This window comes from Crinia signifera, chromosome 8, assembly GCF_055691185.1.
Source record: "Crinia signifera chromosome 8, ASM5569118v1, whole genome shotgun sequence".
Taxonomy (NCBI): Eukaryota; Metazoa; Chordata; class Amphibia; order Anura; family Myobatrachidae; genus Crinia; species Crinia signifera.
In genome coordinates, this window is record NC_139224.1 from 135,384,508 (window position 1) to 135,399,816 (window position 15,309).

At 45.1% G+C, this 15,309-nt stretch overlaps 1 protein-coding gene across 6 annotated transcripts in view; it reads left to right on the forward strand.

The window, feature by feature from the left end:
* Window positions 1–14,066, forward strand: part of SMG7 (SMG7 nonsense mediated mRNA decay factor) — a 48,641-nt gene extending 34,575 nt beyond the window's left edge. Inside the window, exons 14-23 of one of the 6 annotated variants that reach the window (XM_083157214.1) lie at window positions 1,247–1,679; window positions 1,785–1,908; window positions 2,025–2,416; window positions 4,665–5,054; window positions 5,503–5,652; window positions 7,990–8,070; window positions 8,185–8,344; window positions 9,227–9,397; window positions 9,491–9,636; window positions 12,409–14,066. In XM_083157214.1, coding sequence (XP_083013340.1) covers window positions 1,247–1,679; window positions 1,785–1,908; window positions 2,025–2,416; window positions 4,665–5,054; window positions 5,503–5,652; window positions 7,990–8,070; window positions 8,185–8,344; window positions 9,227–9,397; window positions 9,491–9,636; window positions 12,409–12,522 — 2,161 coding nt within the window. In that variant the 3' untranslated portion in view covers window positions 12,523–14,066. The remainder of the gene's footprint in view (window positions 1–1,246; window positions 1,680–1,784; window positions 1,909–2,024; window positions 2,417–4,664; window positions 5,055–5,502; window positions 5,653–7,989; window positions 8,071–8,184; window positions 8,345–9,226; window positions 9,398–9,490; window positions 9,637–12,408) is intronic. The other 5 variants (XM_083157216.1, XM_083157217.1, XM_083157218.1 and 2 more) reach the window with 5 other exon arrangements.
* Window positions 14,067–15,309: the final 1,243 nt, after the last annotated feature.

Here is a 15,309-nt window from a genome sequence, read left to right on the forward strand (position 1 = left end):
CTCAACACACCTCAATGGTCCAGTTTTTAAGGCTATCCATGCTTGTGCACAGATTGTATAATCAAGGTGATTAAGGTACAGAGGGGTAGATTTATTAAGCTCGTTGAAGTGATAAAGTATCTGGTTTTTATCACCAGCCAATCAGCTCCTACCTGTGAAGTTACAGGCTTGGTTTGAAAAATGACAGGAAGGAGCTGATTGGCCAGTGATAAAAACCAGACACTTTATCACTTCACCGAGCTTAATAAATCTACCCCTAAATCACTTGTGCTTAAGAATTTATATTCTTCAGGATGGAGTTTGGGAACCACTGGTTTAGCACATTAATGTAGTTGTACCATAGTTTAGCGTCAGGGACATCAGATTAATTTTTTGGATAATTTGCAATGTCCATTTACAGATGTAGCCAAGCTCATGTGTCCTACCTATGGGGGTTGACTCAACAGACGAGGCGCAACATAGCTAGTGTGGTGTATGGCATTGCCGGGGAGTGTAATGCTTATGTTCATCCACCATGTAAATCGCCAATGCGCATGAGTGAGGTCTCCAATGAAATACAGTACAGTAATATAGTCCAAGAACTACTTTACCGTTTTGTAAATACAGTATGCTACGTAGTCAATCATTCTCGGCCCACTATTGTGTTGTACAGTAATTATGCAACGTAGATGCTCATTCAGGCACTCTGTGGGGAAATGTATGCCAGACTTAGCCCACTCTTACTGAGCTAAGCTCTGCGTACATTTCCCCACCGAGTCTCTGGGGCTGAATGACAATCGATGTAGCATAATTACTGTACAACACGGTGGCGGGGCGAGACTATCTGCCACGAGGGAGCCCACCCTTATGGAGCTACATTAAGCTCTACATACTGTCCACCGGTAAAGTGTAAGCAAAGGCAGACAGTAAATGGCAATGACCCTTCACATATCCATCCGCACTGTACTGTAGTTTTCATTATTAGTGCAATCGCCACCCAGCTGCGAAGCAGTGTAATTACACGCTTTCGCCTTAGTGCGCCATAACAGGACACTTCCCATCGCCAGGATGGCGGGCCAACAGGATATATGAGCATGGCTACATCTGTAGGTAGATTTTATACCACGTGTATTTATTTCCATGTAAGCACACATGAGCGTGAGCTTCTAACTGTATGGAACCTAAAGTTAGGAACAGCAGCTGGTAAGGATTCCAATGTATATACTTCTATTAATTTGAACAAGTTATATATGTTTTTCCTTATCAGGCTGATTCAATATCATACTATCCAAGGGGAAGTGTCCTTCTTCACCGATATCCCCGAAGTGATGATTGAAGATGGAGAGGAGGCTGAGGATAGGTCCTCTCCACTGGAGGCCATGCAATCAGAGACTCAAAAAACTGAAGGGAGCCCCGGCTTGAAGTCTGTGCTCTCCAGTGGACGCAGCCCTAGCTGTGACTCGTCTGAGAAACCCGTGGTTACTTTCAAAGAGAACATTAAACCACAAGAGGTAAACCGAGAAGTGCCGGTGCGGAGTTATAACAGAACATTGAATGCTGGGAAGGAACCGAGAGAGTATAACAAGGGGATGAATACTGCGCTTAACAAGAAGGATAACAACAGCAAAAGAAAGAATGAAATCAAGAAGCCTGGTGCTGACAAAATCCAAGAACCTGCCAAGCAGAGTATTGCAGTACAGGTATGTCCTTCCTCTCCAGGGGTCTGTCATTGGAATCCTAAACCTATGCAGTGACACTCGTACTGGAACTTCGAAATCCTAACCCAGTGTTTTTATACTGTGCAGGTGAAAACACCAGTAACGGAGGCACGGAAAACATCGGTGACTCCGACATCGAGTCCAAGCACCAACACCCAGTTCATACCCATTCACCATCCTGGAGCCTTCCCGCCTCTGCCTAGTCGGCCAGGTAACTTACTTGTGTTTGTTCATATTTGCCTGTTTTGTCCTTGTTGGTTCCATCATGTTGCCAGCCTACAGCGGTTCCAAAGCACATGTGTAGCTGAACTTTTTTTTTCTCTGCAGGGTTTCCCCCTCCTGCTTATGTTATCCCACCTCCCGTTGCTTTCTCCATGAGTTCTGGTTATACCTTTCCTGCTGGTGTCAATGTTCCAGGATCCTTTTTGCAACCTTCATCTCATTCAGCAGCTGGAAGTCAAGGCCCTAATGGGAAACCATCCCACATTCCTTATAGTCAGCAGCGTCCCTCTGGCCCAGGGACACCTAACCAGGGTGCTCTTGGTAACCAGCTACCTGGCCAAACACAGCCACAAGCCCCGTCCAATTCGCCAACTCAGTCCGGCGCACAGACGGCGGCACAGCTACAGATTCAAGTGTTGGCTCAGCAGCAACAGTCACCGACTAAACCTCTACAGTCCCTTGGCAAGAACCCTCAGCATCATCCTTCTCTCCAGCAGGTAAGATCATTGCGTGATGCAAACCATACAGCATTCAGTGTTCATCAGGACGAATGATGTGTTCTAGATGCATGCCATGATGTTAGAAGTTGGCCTTTATACGAATTTAGGCACTTGCAGGGGTGCCTTGGATTTCTGGTCCAGGACCAATTAAAATGATTGAGGGCCCATGCAATAGGCAAAACTAGTACTTGTTTCTTCCAATCCTAAAATATGGACAAGTTGAACCTAAGGATGACTTATATAGTGAATGGTAGACTACAAGGACATATGTAAATTTTTAGAATGGAATCCACAGATGAAGAGTCTGCTGTCACATTTCTTGTAACACTGTGCTATGGGTATTTCTGTAATGTAGTAGTGTAGATTCTAACATTATCTGGCTTTTATAATGATAAATCACTTTAGTAATCTACAATTTCGGACTATTACTGATTGCAGTCTGTCAGCAGACACTTGCCAACTGGGAGAGCCAACTGCGTGCTAGGTTTTGCAGAGTAGTTCACAGGCACTTGGAACCGCTTATTGGTGGTGTGTGGCTGCAGCAGAACCTCTTTCCTATTGACTTATGGTTGGTTCCTCTTGACTTCATACTGTGAATCAGGACAGCAGGTAGCATGCAGAGCAGTGATGCAAGGAGTTTGACATGTTTACCTGGATACACACTGTGAGATTATTTGTACAATCTGTGTGGTTGGAATGGAAATCTGGTAATGTATGGGAGCCAATGACAATCATTTTGTTCCCAAAAGTTGGAAAATGTTCAAAAAAAAGGGATTTTTGTCTTGCCTGTAAAATCCTTTTCTTCTGAAGCCATGGTGGATACTTGAAATGTGGGTGTGGTGGTACAGGAGGAACCGGGTACCAAGGAGTTTAACTTCTGAACGAGTGCAGCAGAGGCTCCTCCTGTATCCGACATGCCCACAGTGGACCAATTATAAGTGAACAAGCTTAAAGAAAGAAGCAGAAGAACTCATGTGTGTACACTGACTGCCAGGCCCGCAGAACCATCGCACCGAGTGCCGGAACAACTTTCCTCCCCTTCCCAAGAGAGGAGAGTGAAGGTGGGCACCCAATGTCCATCTTGCCTTCATAAAGTATTTCACAGGGAAGACAAAAATCCCCTGTTCCTGTGGACTGTGGAGTGTCGCAGGTAGAAACTCCTGAACTGCACTACACTTTTAAAAGTTTAACTTCCTGTTGCCTGGGTCCTCCTGCGCCACGATGCCCACAGTCCTAATGTCCACCATAGTCTGACAGGAAAAATGGTCGTTCAGACAAATGGATTTAATCAATATGTTTGAACCACCATTATGTCTGTTTTGCATTGTGTGGAAGCAATGGTCAATTGTCATTTGCTCTCATATATTACCAGATTTCCGTTCCAACCAGAAATATTGGCAAACCTTGCAATGGTTTTTCCATATTTTATGTACCTCACACTCACAGGAGACAGAAGGCCACTTTTCAGAAAAGGTTGAGATGAACAAGGTTGACGCATGACAAAGTCAACATGAGTTAAAAAAAAAAAAAAAATTTTGTGTGTCAATGTTGACACCTGACCACGTGGACCCCCAAATAGTGTATCACGTACCCTCACCATGCTTCACCACTGGTGCACTTGGCACACCTTTACCGTTCACAATCTGATTACTGCTGTGCTTGGCACACCCAGTCCACATTGTTGGTAAACCATGACAATGCCTAAAAAAATGGGGAATAATAGTGTCGACCTTTTCATGTGTTGAGCATTGCCGTGTTTTATTTCCTCCATTTTTTTTTGTGGACTTTTTCCTGCCTTATTATCCATGTGGACTCAGATTAGGAACGATAAAGTATGCCAAGTGCATCGGCAATCCCATTTAAGAACAGTAAAGTGTACCAAGTACAGCGGTGGCACAGCATGGTGAGAGTACCAAGGTAAACTATTTGGGAGTCCACATGCTTGGGTGTTGACAATGACCTAAAAAAAGTAAAACTCACGACAACCTTTTCATGTGTTAGCCTTTTGTCAATGTTGATGTTGTGCATGCTGACACAGAGCATGTCTGTGGGACACCCACTTCAGGGTATTGTTTAACAATTGAAGGTCCAGTTTGTGAATGTCGCCCAGTACATATTTTGGGCCGAATGGATCACCTGATGAATTTTCCGAATGTTTGAAGATCTGCATCCACGTGTTTAGTTGATGGGAGTAAGCTTGGGCTTTCTTAGATGATGTCTATAATGTTTATTTCTATTTCTCTAGTACCAGCAGGTAGCAGACAAATCCAAGCAGCTATGGAGCTCTCCTCAAGTCTCCAACTCACTGGGAAAGCTAATGCCGCCCATGAAACAAACTTATTTCATGGATGGTCGCCTGCCGTCCGAGCCTCTGAGCATGTTAGAGCAGTGCCTACAGCACCCGGTCATGCAGCAGCCTCTGGAGAAGAAGATGAAGCCTTTCCCAATGGATGCCTACAACCAGAACACTTCTGAAATGAAGATGTCAGACTTCTATTGGGGGGACCAAACCTCCTACAACCTAAATGACAACCGGGCCCTTTTGGCACAGCAATCTGTTAATAACCAAAGGGGCAAGCGCCAGCCTACCGGCTATCGCTCGGCCCAGGACTGCATGAACAGAATGCCCTTTGAGGTAAGCACTGTGTGTGATTTGTGGGCAGAAATAAAGTTTGTCCCCCATGGTTCACCGACCTCCTCTCTCCCATCCTTCATATGACTTTGTGCTGTCCTATGGCTGTGAGTGACTCTCCTGCATATCTGCTCCCTCCTTCCACCGACATGTAGAACGGGGATTGTAGGATAATGACAGCACTTTAGTAGTTACATCGTATTATGGACTGGAGCCTGGCTATGGTATATTATGGGAGGGAAGATTACTTATGTAGCATGAATATACTCAATGCTGCTTAATGGTCCAATAAGCTATAACCGTGCTCTGGTTATTCCTGCAATCCCCGGAACGTTCTTTTATTAATATATCGGCTTGTATAACTTTTCTCTCTCCTACTTTCTTCTTTTTATTTTTCTACTTTCTTTCTCCCTTTTCCCTTGTTTGTTTCTTCTTGCCTGTCTCTTACTAGGAACCGAAGCGTTCCCCTCTCCTGCCCCCGGACCTGTTAAAAAGTCTGGCTGCTCTAGAGGAGGAGGAAGAGCTGGCTTTCTCCCCTCCTCCTGATCTTTACCCAGCTCTGCTCGGCCCCCTGGCCACTCTGCCTGGACGAAGCCTCTTTGTATGTATTCTGTGTGCTGGACTCTCCATTCTGCTTCCGCTCTGTCTACTGTATGGTCTCTGTGTCCTTACCACAACGTTGGAAGCTGCCAGCACTCTCCTGCTGACCTGCAGCTCCTTAGTAATGTGCGCCTATATTCCCAGCAGTCGGAAATATCAGCGCACATCTATTCAGACAGGTGTTTTTGGACGTCTTTACCCTGTGCAGATTCGACTTCTTTTAAAAAGTCTAATCTGCATTGTCTAAAAGGGATGCTACATTTTGGAATCTGCAGTCGTTTTCAACAAAATGTGTGGATCGGTGAGGTTTTTTGCCAATCCACGTGTTTTCTGACTTTTGAAATTTCCCGACAGTTGGAAATGCTCATCGGCGATTTGACCGATATTTTCAACTGTCAGAAACGAGGCTTGAATACCCTACAATACATAGTGAATCCAGTAGATTTCAGCACTGGTCAGCTGATTGGAGAGTAAAAGTTATGTGCAGTTCTTCTAGGCGGCTGCAGCAGTTACACTTCTGTTATGCAAGATATTTGTCTTTCAGTGACAAAAAAGTGGCATTGTTTATTAGGAAAAAACACACATTAATGCAACAGGAATTGTTTTCTATTTCGTATTTGCTACAGGTGCCTAAATGTCCATTTATCTGCTTTCTCGTCCTTGGCTTGAGCATCATGTTTTGCATCTTTTTGTGTGTGAGATTTGATTGCATGTCTCTATAGGTATGATCGGCACAAGGCACAAGGACTAATGTGATGATTGTGTCCTCTGAAAAGCTCTCCAGACACCTGGGGCTATGTTTACCAAAGGTTGATTTTTAAATCCAATCGACTTCTGATTTATTGTTAAGCCAAAACACGCATTTACTAACATTAAAAAAATACGACCATAATCCGTTAGTAAACGTGTGTTTGAGCGCCTGTAATTCAACATCGATTGAGTTTTATCAATTTGGAATTGATGGAATTTAACATTTAGTAAATAAAACCCCTGGAATCTATTTCCTATGCCTCAATTCCTATTTTTTTTTAAATGTTGATAGAAATTTAAAAAGTTTTAGTATTAGGCTTAAAATTGGCAATAGTCGTTATGGACCTGTCAGCATATAGCACCTATAATACTAGGCAGGTAGGCACCTGCAGACTAATAAATTGGGCTCTTCCAAGGTTGGAAGCTGCTTTGTTTACAGAAATTGCCTTAAATGTTGTCAGCCGGGCATCATATCTACTGGAGCCTGGATTTGACGAAACACTAAAGCAACATTGTTGGTATACACTAACTTACCAGCCTTGTAAAGGTCTGTGCTTTTAGCTGGATGAATGTTTGACCGGTACTTGTGAGTTATCCGGACGCCCGATTTCAAAATCGGGTCGGATCGGGCGCATCGCATGCGACCATCGGATGCGATGCGATGCGATGACCCGATTTTTCCATAGGAATCAATGTTAAAATGGACTGAGTCCATTTTAACATGGAATTCAATGGGAAAAAGGGGTCCTTTTCATACCCCTACTATCCAAGTGGGCATGGAGTTGGATATAAACCTGTGGCGAGCGTAGCGAGCCACCGAGCCCGAAGCGTGGCGAGCGGACACGGAATAACTTAAGGCATACAATCAAAAAATCGGGCGTCCAGATAACTCACAAGTACCGTTTGACCTTATGTAGAGGTGCATATGACAAGTCAATCTTCCCAAACCAGTTTGACCAGAGTTTTGTCGCTGCTCTGTACTACTATTACCGCACACTCTGATTGGCTACGTGTTGTCTTCAGTCACTCCCACTGACATATGAGAGAGAGACTCTACGCTGCGGTTAACAGGAAGTGATTCTGTGCATAGCGCCCCCAGGGAAGAGTTGTGCAACGGCAGCGCCACGTCTGACTAGTGTTGGGTTATTGGCTGAGGACAACTCCTAGCGTCCATCAAATAAGCGACCTATTCTCACATTGGGGTTAAATGGTCATCTGCACTCAGTGCTGCCTTCCCCTCACATTTCTACAGAGCAACCAAGGTGGTTGTGGTGGAATAAAGAGAACTCCTAAAGCCACCCAATGCAATCATTAATATGTATTGTAAAAGCCAACTTTTAAACCATAAGGTATTCACATACTATTATAATACACACAATTACCTCCCAAAATCAGTTGAAATTGTGGTTGGAGCTCTTATGTATGTTCTGCTGCATCCAGAAGCTTCAGTGTAATCGGTATAGCCAGGTATGCATGTATTTCTTAAACGGATGCCTCTACATATCTCATGCCCGCCCCAACTTGTGTAGTTAATGGAAGCAGATTGCCTTATGGGTCAGGCAGTAAATTGTCTCTCTTTCTTTTGGAGAAGTCTCTTCTGGAAAAGCCATCTGAGCTGATATCCCAGCCTCCCTCTTTCCTCTCGCTCACTGGATTTTCACTGAGCCAGGTAAGGGAGGTTATGTGGAGAGCCGCTTGTTTAGAGTAGACAGGAGATGTGCTCTGATGTGCCGCCCTTCTCTGCTCCGTGGTCTAACGCTTGTGCTTTTTGGGGGGTTTTCAGGAAAGGTTTCCAAGCAACAGCGTATTCAATGAGGTCTACGGCAAGTCCGCATGCAGTAGCACAAAGCTAGAGGCCTGCCCAGCCATTGGGCAGCAGGAGACCTCTCTTTACTCTCTGTTTGAGGGTAAACCATGGTCCCCTTCTCTTCCAGCAAGCTCAGGTAAGAAACCTTTTATAGTTATTCGGGTTTGACGTTTAATGATAAAACTGATGACGGTGGTAACTCAGTGCTGTATCGGTAAGTGTATGGCAACCATTACTCTTATACCTTCATATGCAGCACACTTCGCTATATAACCGAGAGAATGGGTGACTCTTACTCAACCAGAGGGAAGTCTTTGGTCTCCTGAACGCTGGTGGAACCATAGAGATTTTCTGTAGTGAGCTTGAACATACATACAACTCGTTCTGATCCCGCATTGTGCCTTAATTAAGGAGCTATCATAGTCTTGGGCCTAAGCATTGTCACCCTAAAGCAGGGATATCCTTACATCCTGGACTGCTAAGGTGCCATGAGGACAGTGTTGGGGAACCACTGCAATATACCAGGATAGTTGCTGCTGTAGTATTGTGGGATGTGTGTCTTAGACATTTGTAGTCCCAGCATTAGGGCAATATCCATCGGCATAGGAAGAAGGATCTTTTTATGCTGTGGAAGTCATCACAATCGTTTAAGATCTATTGCAGTGACTTGATTTAAAAACAATTGTCTGAACATCAGGTCCATCTTCCTAGATGGATTTCGGCCATGATTCACCTGCCATGAAAACTAATACTACAATGTTGGTGGTCTTCGAGACGCCGAACATAGAATGAGATATTGGGCCAGAATACCATGTGATCTAGGGGCCACACTTTACCAAAATGTTTACTCATTTAGTGTGCCTGATAAATATGAATCTGTAATCCCTTGCATTTCATTATTAACCTATAATGCACTTTAGCATATTCTATTTTTTTCATGCTCTCAGGTCTTCCTGTCCTTTACGGATGTATCAGATTTCTATGGACTGATACTTACAGTATTTCTCTGTTATACCAGATCACTCTACACCAGCCAGCCAGTCACCTCACTCCTCAAACCCAAGCAGCCTGCCCAGCTCGCCACCCACTCACAACCACGCTTCCCAACCGTTCTCAAACTTTGGCCCTATTGGAACACCAGACAGCCGAGATCGCCGCGGTGTAGACCGGTGGAAGACCGATAAACCAGGTAGGTTTAATAGTTTATTTTTATAAAAAAAAATTTTTTTATGTCTCTGGTGTTATCAGTTCAAATTGAGGATGTTTTTCTTCTATTTGCAAGCGATGGGTGGCTTTGGTTTGGATTACCTGACCACCTCTTCAGAGAACAGCTGGCGGCATATGAATAATTCCAGCAGTGCTAATGCTTGGGCAGCTCAAGGCAACACAAGAGAGGACTCCTCTGCTGCCCTCATGGAGAGCTTGAAGGTTGGTGGAAAGGAGTGTTGTAGGTTCTGGGTTAATTTGTCATATACCCTCTATAGGTGCAAAATATGAGCACACCCGATATATGTTTTGGCTCTACCCATCATGCAACTCTATCTCTACATCTTCTCAATTAGAGGTTTTCCTTTTACAGCCTTGAAATGCTGCGTCTGTAATAGTTCTGGCTATGATACATCCACACTCCTTACCCTATTGCCAAAAGTACTACAGTAGAAACAATGTTGTGCATTGTATTTTTCGCAGTTGCCAGTGTGACCAGGACTTGTTCATGATACCCAGTGGCTTGGGTTCTCACACATGGGCAATGTTATATTGGTGACTAAAACTCATGTGGTGGTTCTGAGAGTAATGATCCAGGGTATTGTGAAATGCACAAATGATTTGGGTGGAGGGAGTGCTAGACTGCACATACTAATTCTAGACACAGTGAGGAGCTACCATGCATGAGACTTCCAGGCACCAAACTCTGCCATTTAACATAAATGAGGTAGTTGGCATAATTTTTGGCCAATAATGTAAGGGCCTACGCATGACTGTGACTTGGACTTATATTAGTGTTAGGTACCCACCTGATGAAGTTTTGCCCAGAAATTATGCCAAGCACCTCATCTTTTCACTGTTAAATTGTAGCATTTACTATTCTTCGTAGTAGTGGTAGTAGACAGAGGAATCCCAACGGGTCCACTAAATGCAGTCTATTTGTGGTGTGTGTGTGTGTGTGTGTGTGTGTGTGTGTCTCAAACACTCCCTGTTGGTGCCTAACCTTGCTAACCTGCACCATAACTCTCCCCCTGTAGCCTAACCCAAATCCCCCCTTCTTAAAACCTCACCCTAAACCAACCCCTAGTTCCTAACACTAACTAAAGGCATACGTATCAGGAGGCCAGCAGCCAGGATTCTGGCTCCGGCTTCTAAAGCGATGTCTGGACTTTCATTGCCAGCATCCTGACCGCTGGAATGCTGACCAGGTCCCCCAGTGAGTACTTCTACTACATGCCCGGAGTATGTCAATCCGATGAAACAGAAGTTGATAAAACCTCCAACATCTATCTATTGCTATTACATTAAAGTAAAACAGTAACGTAGTTTTTGAGGTTGAAAAAGACACAAGTCATCAAGTTTGACCTATAAAGAACGCCTGCAGTTTAAATGACCCTGATGAGGCAGCAACCTCATCCAACCTGAAATGGTTTTCCTATTTGCTGCTGGGTACACTATAGTACCTTATGAATTATGGTTCTAATCCGGTATACTTTTTTCTGCTAGAAAGTCTGTCTAACCCTTTTTTAAATGTATCCAATAAGTCTGCCATCTCAACCTTCTGGCAGAGAGTATTCCATTACATAACTGCCCTTACTGTGGAGAAACCCTTCCTATGCTGGGTGAGAAGTAAGGGGGGCAAACTATTTAATAGAAGCTCTTTGGATTATTTCACAGGTTCTCAAACTTCGTCCTCAGGACCCGCCCACACAGTGCATGTTTTGCAGGTCTCCTCACAGAGGGCGGGATGCACTATCCGCCGCCACCAGTTACCGCCCCCCTCCACCGGCTACCACAACAATACTAGTATTAGTATAGCAACGGGCGGCTCTTGCGATAAGAGCTACCCTTTGCGAAGCAGCCGGCAAAGGGTGAGCGGGTCCACGGCGGCTCCTCCTTCCTACCCGGCTGCTACTACTGCGGGGTGGGCTCCGCCTCCTCCCTGGATGAGGATGTAGGAGCTAGGGAGGAGGTCACTGTGCTGCCTGGACACAGGGAGGGAGGGGAGGTCGGCGTGGGTCAGGTGAGGGAGGGGAGGTCGGCGAAAACCCAGTGTGCGGGTTTTCCTGCTTTCCAAAATGCTGTAAAAACCCCGATAACTGGGTCTTTACCACATTTTCCCTTTAGTGCATCCCGCCCAGAATCATGTGAAATAGCTCCACCTGTGGATCTTTTAAAATGTTTCAATGAGTAATGAATGCACCTGTGCACCTGCCGGGCGACCTAGAAAACATGAACTGTGTGGGATGCTGAGGATCCGAGTTTGAGAACACCTGGTGTATTTCTATTCTTTCCTAATTTTGCACGGGGTTTAAGACTAGTTTTGAATTTAACATTTCAGTCTTCCTTGAGGCAAAAACGGTCCAAAAGCTCCTCCTGTCTAAAGCACAAGTTGTTGGCACTTATGGGGCCTACACACAGGGCGATTTCAGGGCATTTTCTAAGTGATCTCACTAGCTTGCTTAGGAAATGCGCCTACTTCGCTCCGTGTGTAGGGGCCAGGGCGATAGTGACATGCGTGGACCCCGCACGTCACTATCGCCTGGCGATTAATATCCAGCATGCTGGATAAATATAGTTAGGCCGCCTGTCAGGGCCAGTGTTTCCCCTGACAGATTGCACAGCGCTGGCTCATCGCAGTGTGTAGGCCCCGTCATACACTGCTATGCGCTGTCTGCTGTAATGTATATTTGCACCATTCCTTTTATACATTACAACGGGCAGCACTGCAGCTGGCAGTGGAAACGCACACATAGACTGCTGATCACGGTGGCTGCGCTATGGGCAAAGCACCATCTGCACTACCCTAGTTACCACAGAATTGCACAAACCAGTTTGCTTTATATGACTGAAAATGTCTTCATGTTTTCTTATTGGCCAGCACTGTCTGAAGTACTTTTGGCATCCTTGATATAAAGAATAGTTCATACAGTATGCACCAGTTTATTAAGCTGTAGAGCAGGATTGACGTTTGTACTTGTGTTTTCTCCCCAGTCCATTTGGTCAACCACAATGATGCACCCTGGTCCATCAGCCCTGGAGCAGCTCCTGATGCAGCAGAAGGAGAAGCAGCAGAGAGGCCAGGGATCACTGAACCCTCCGCACTGAGAGAGAAGGGAAGCAACATATGACATGACTGGTCAGCAGCACAGGACAGGATGTGTCCTGAGCCCTGAGGAGGGCAGCCCTCTCTCCCCCCCTCACCGATCTGGGGGGGAGCATGTGTGGGGGAGCGTCCAGCGTATCCCACCAAATCTGAAAACCCCCCAGCCCCGCAGGCGACGAAGTTACCTGACGGACCACAGCAGGAAGTTCCCATCCAGAGGGAGCTTGGGACTTCTTGAGTTTGAGGGGAAAAGGGGTACCGTGCCCCCACCTTTCTCGTTATTTGTGCATGCCGCTCACAGCACCCCCCAAGCCTCTGCCTAACACAAGGATAGCAAATATCCCCCAGCAGTGCAAGGCAGGCGGGGGAAGTAAGGACCCTCCCCTCAGCATCTGAGCTGTAATGAGTTTTTCTATGGTTCTGTTTGTAGGTGGTGGGTGCACAAGGTACACCCCCATATCCAATTTACAGTTGAATGTCAGGAACTCTCTCCATTAGAGGAGGAGGTGGTACCGATCCCCTCACAACCGCCAGCTTGTGCTGGCTGAGGGAGGTATGATTGACTTGGGTGGCTTCTGTTCTCTCCCCTTTCGGGAAAATGGGTGAGGGTTTTGAGTGTCTGTCGTGGTTATGGATGCTTGCTTGTTCCCATTTGAGTGTCCTTAATCTGCTTTGGTGTCTGTCTTACCCTGCCTGCTTAATTGTCATGTGTGTTCGTGTGAGTGCGCGCTCAGTGTTCCCCTACCCTGAACCCCCCCCCTTAAATCTGTGTATAGAAGAATGGGTGTTGGCATATTAGGGGATTTGCTTTTATGATGGGACAGGATTCAGAAATAAATACAGGCTGGCTGTACAGCCTGAACATTGTTGCAGCTTTACCGCGGCTGTAATACCCCTCAACCTTCCCCCATTCACCCTCTTAGCCTGCCTCTATGGGAAGTCCATTCCGCCTGGCAGAGGGGGAAGGCATTGGATCATGGTGCAATACTGGGTATAAGTGCCAGAGCTCATAGCACAAAACAAGAACAGCATTTGTTCTGCCCTCTTACTGCGCCAGCAACATGGAGAGCATTGCGCACAAGCAGCCTGAGCTTGGGTGTTTGTGATTGGTGAACGAGAGGAACACATGGGCAGGTACATGCATATGGGGTTAATAAGCGAGCACCCTCCCATGTAAAGCTGGAAGGAAGAAGACACAAGGTTCCTCTACGCAAAGCTGTCACACAGGTCCCCCTTATGTGTATGTGTTTCTGTGTATGCCATGGCGCCACCTGCTGGTGCCCCAGCACATTTAGCACTTCGTACATCAGACGTACACGTTACACACTGTTCGGGGCCAGACAACTTAGGATGGTCTTGAAGGAAACCAGTTCTGTGTGACTGGGAATGAAAATGGTGGTGAGGTGCCCTTTCAGCTATCCTTCCTATAGCAGGGTGCAGAGACTCCTATTCACTCACCTTTTTCCCTGTGTTCTTGTGTGAGCACCGTCTGCTCTGAACTGCTTTACAATTAATAAACTCATCTTCTCTACAGCTACACCCACGACTTGTGCTTTTTGTCCTTCAATGAACAAAATTTGAGTAAAAAGTTGCTGGATTGTGGATCTTGACTTTTGGCATGTATACTGCAGTTTTGTAAGGAATGCCCACGGCACTGAGGAGGGGGGGTAGGTGAATGACGCAGTGATAAGGGAGGAGACGTGAGCCTGAGGAGTGGCCCGTAGCAACCAATCAGCACTGAAGTAACATCTATAATTTGCATAATATAAAATTATACAGAGCAGCTGATTGGTTGCCATGGGCCACTTCTCCTCTGGCTCACTTCTCCTCCCATATCACTGCCTCATACATCTACCCCAGTATTAGCACAGGAAGGAGACAGTCAGCGGGATAGCCGTTTTGGAAATGTGTGGTGAAATTACTTGTTCCGAAACCAGAGCAACAGTTTGAAAGTGAATTCTCTTGAAACATGAAAGCAAACCTATGAATGGTAATATAATAGCTGTAGTCTAATAGCTCTTCTAATGTGTAGTATTGCAATCAATGGCACATACAGCTGATGTTCTATTGTATTGAAAGGGTATTAAAGTCATTTTTTTTCTATTTTTAAATCTAGAGTCCATCAAAGCATGGAGCACTGTATAATCTTTAATGGGTAATTTATTTCAAATTATTTTTGCCTAAATAAAATAATTATGTTGTAATTATTCCTTATGGTTGAAGTAAGCTGACTTCAGGAAATATCCTATTCAAAGAGAGAAAATCACTCTGGTGCTGCCATTTGACAGGTGCTGACTTTGCTTGGCAACATTGGTAACCATGGAGACAAACTTTGGACTGCACTGATTGTTTCTATGGTAACAGATGTTAAGGCCTGTCAGCCACATGGCAACAGCACTGTAATCTTAGTACCCATGACAGTGGTTTTAAGTGGGCTATTGGTGTGTGGGTAACGGGTATATTTTAAGGTTGCTGACGTTATAAATGTATTAAGGAAAAAAACTTGGTAACTGAATATTTTGTAATAAGAATATTTATAGTATAATATTTCCGATTGTTCCCATAAACGATTCATTGTTTTAGCCAGGTCTTTGTAAATAAAGTGACTGACGTCAATGCATTTTGTGTACAAAGCATTAAGTCTTGCAGCATTCAAATACTTGTATACATGAATATTTGTCACAGTTTAATGCACTTAAATATTGTGGGGTAGAAGTATGAAGCAGTGATAAGGGAGGAGAAGTGATAAAGTGCCTGGTACTTTATCACTGGCCAATCAGCTCCTGACT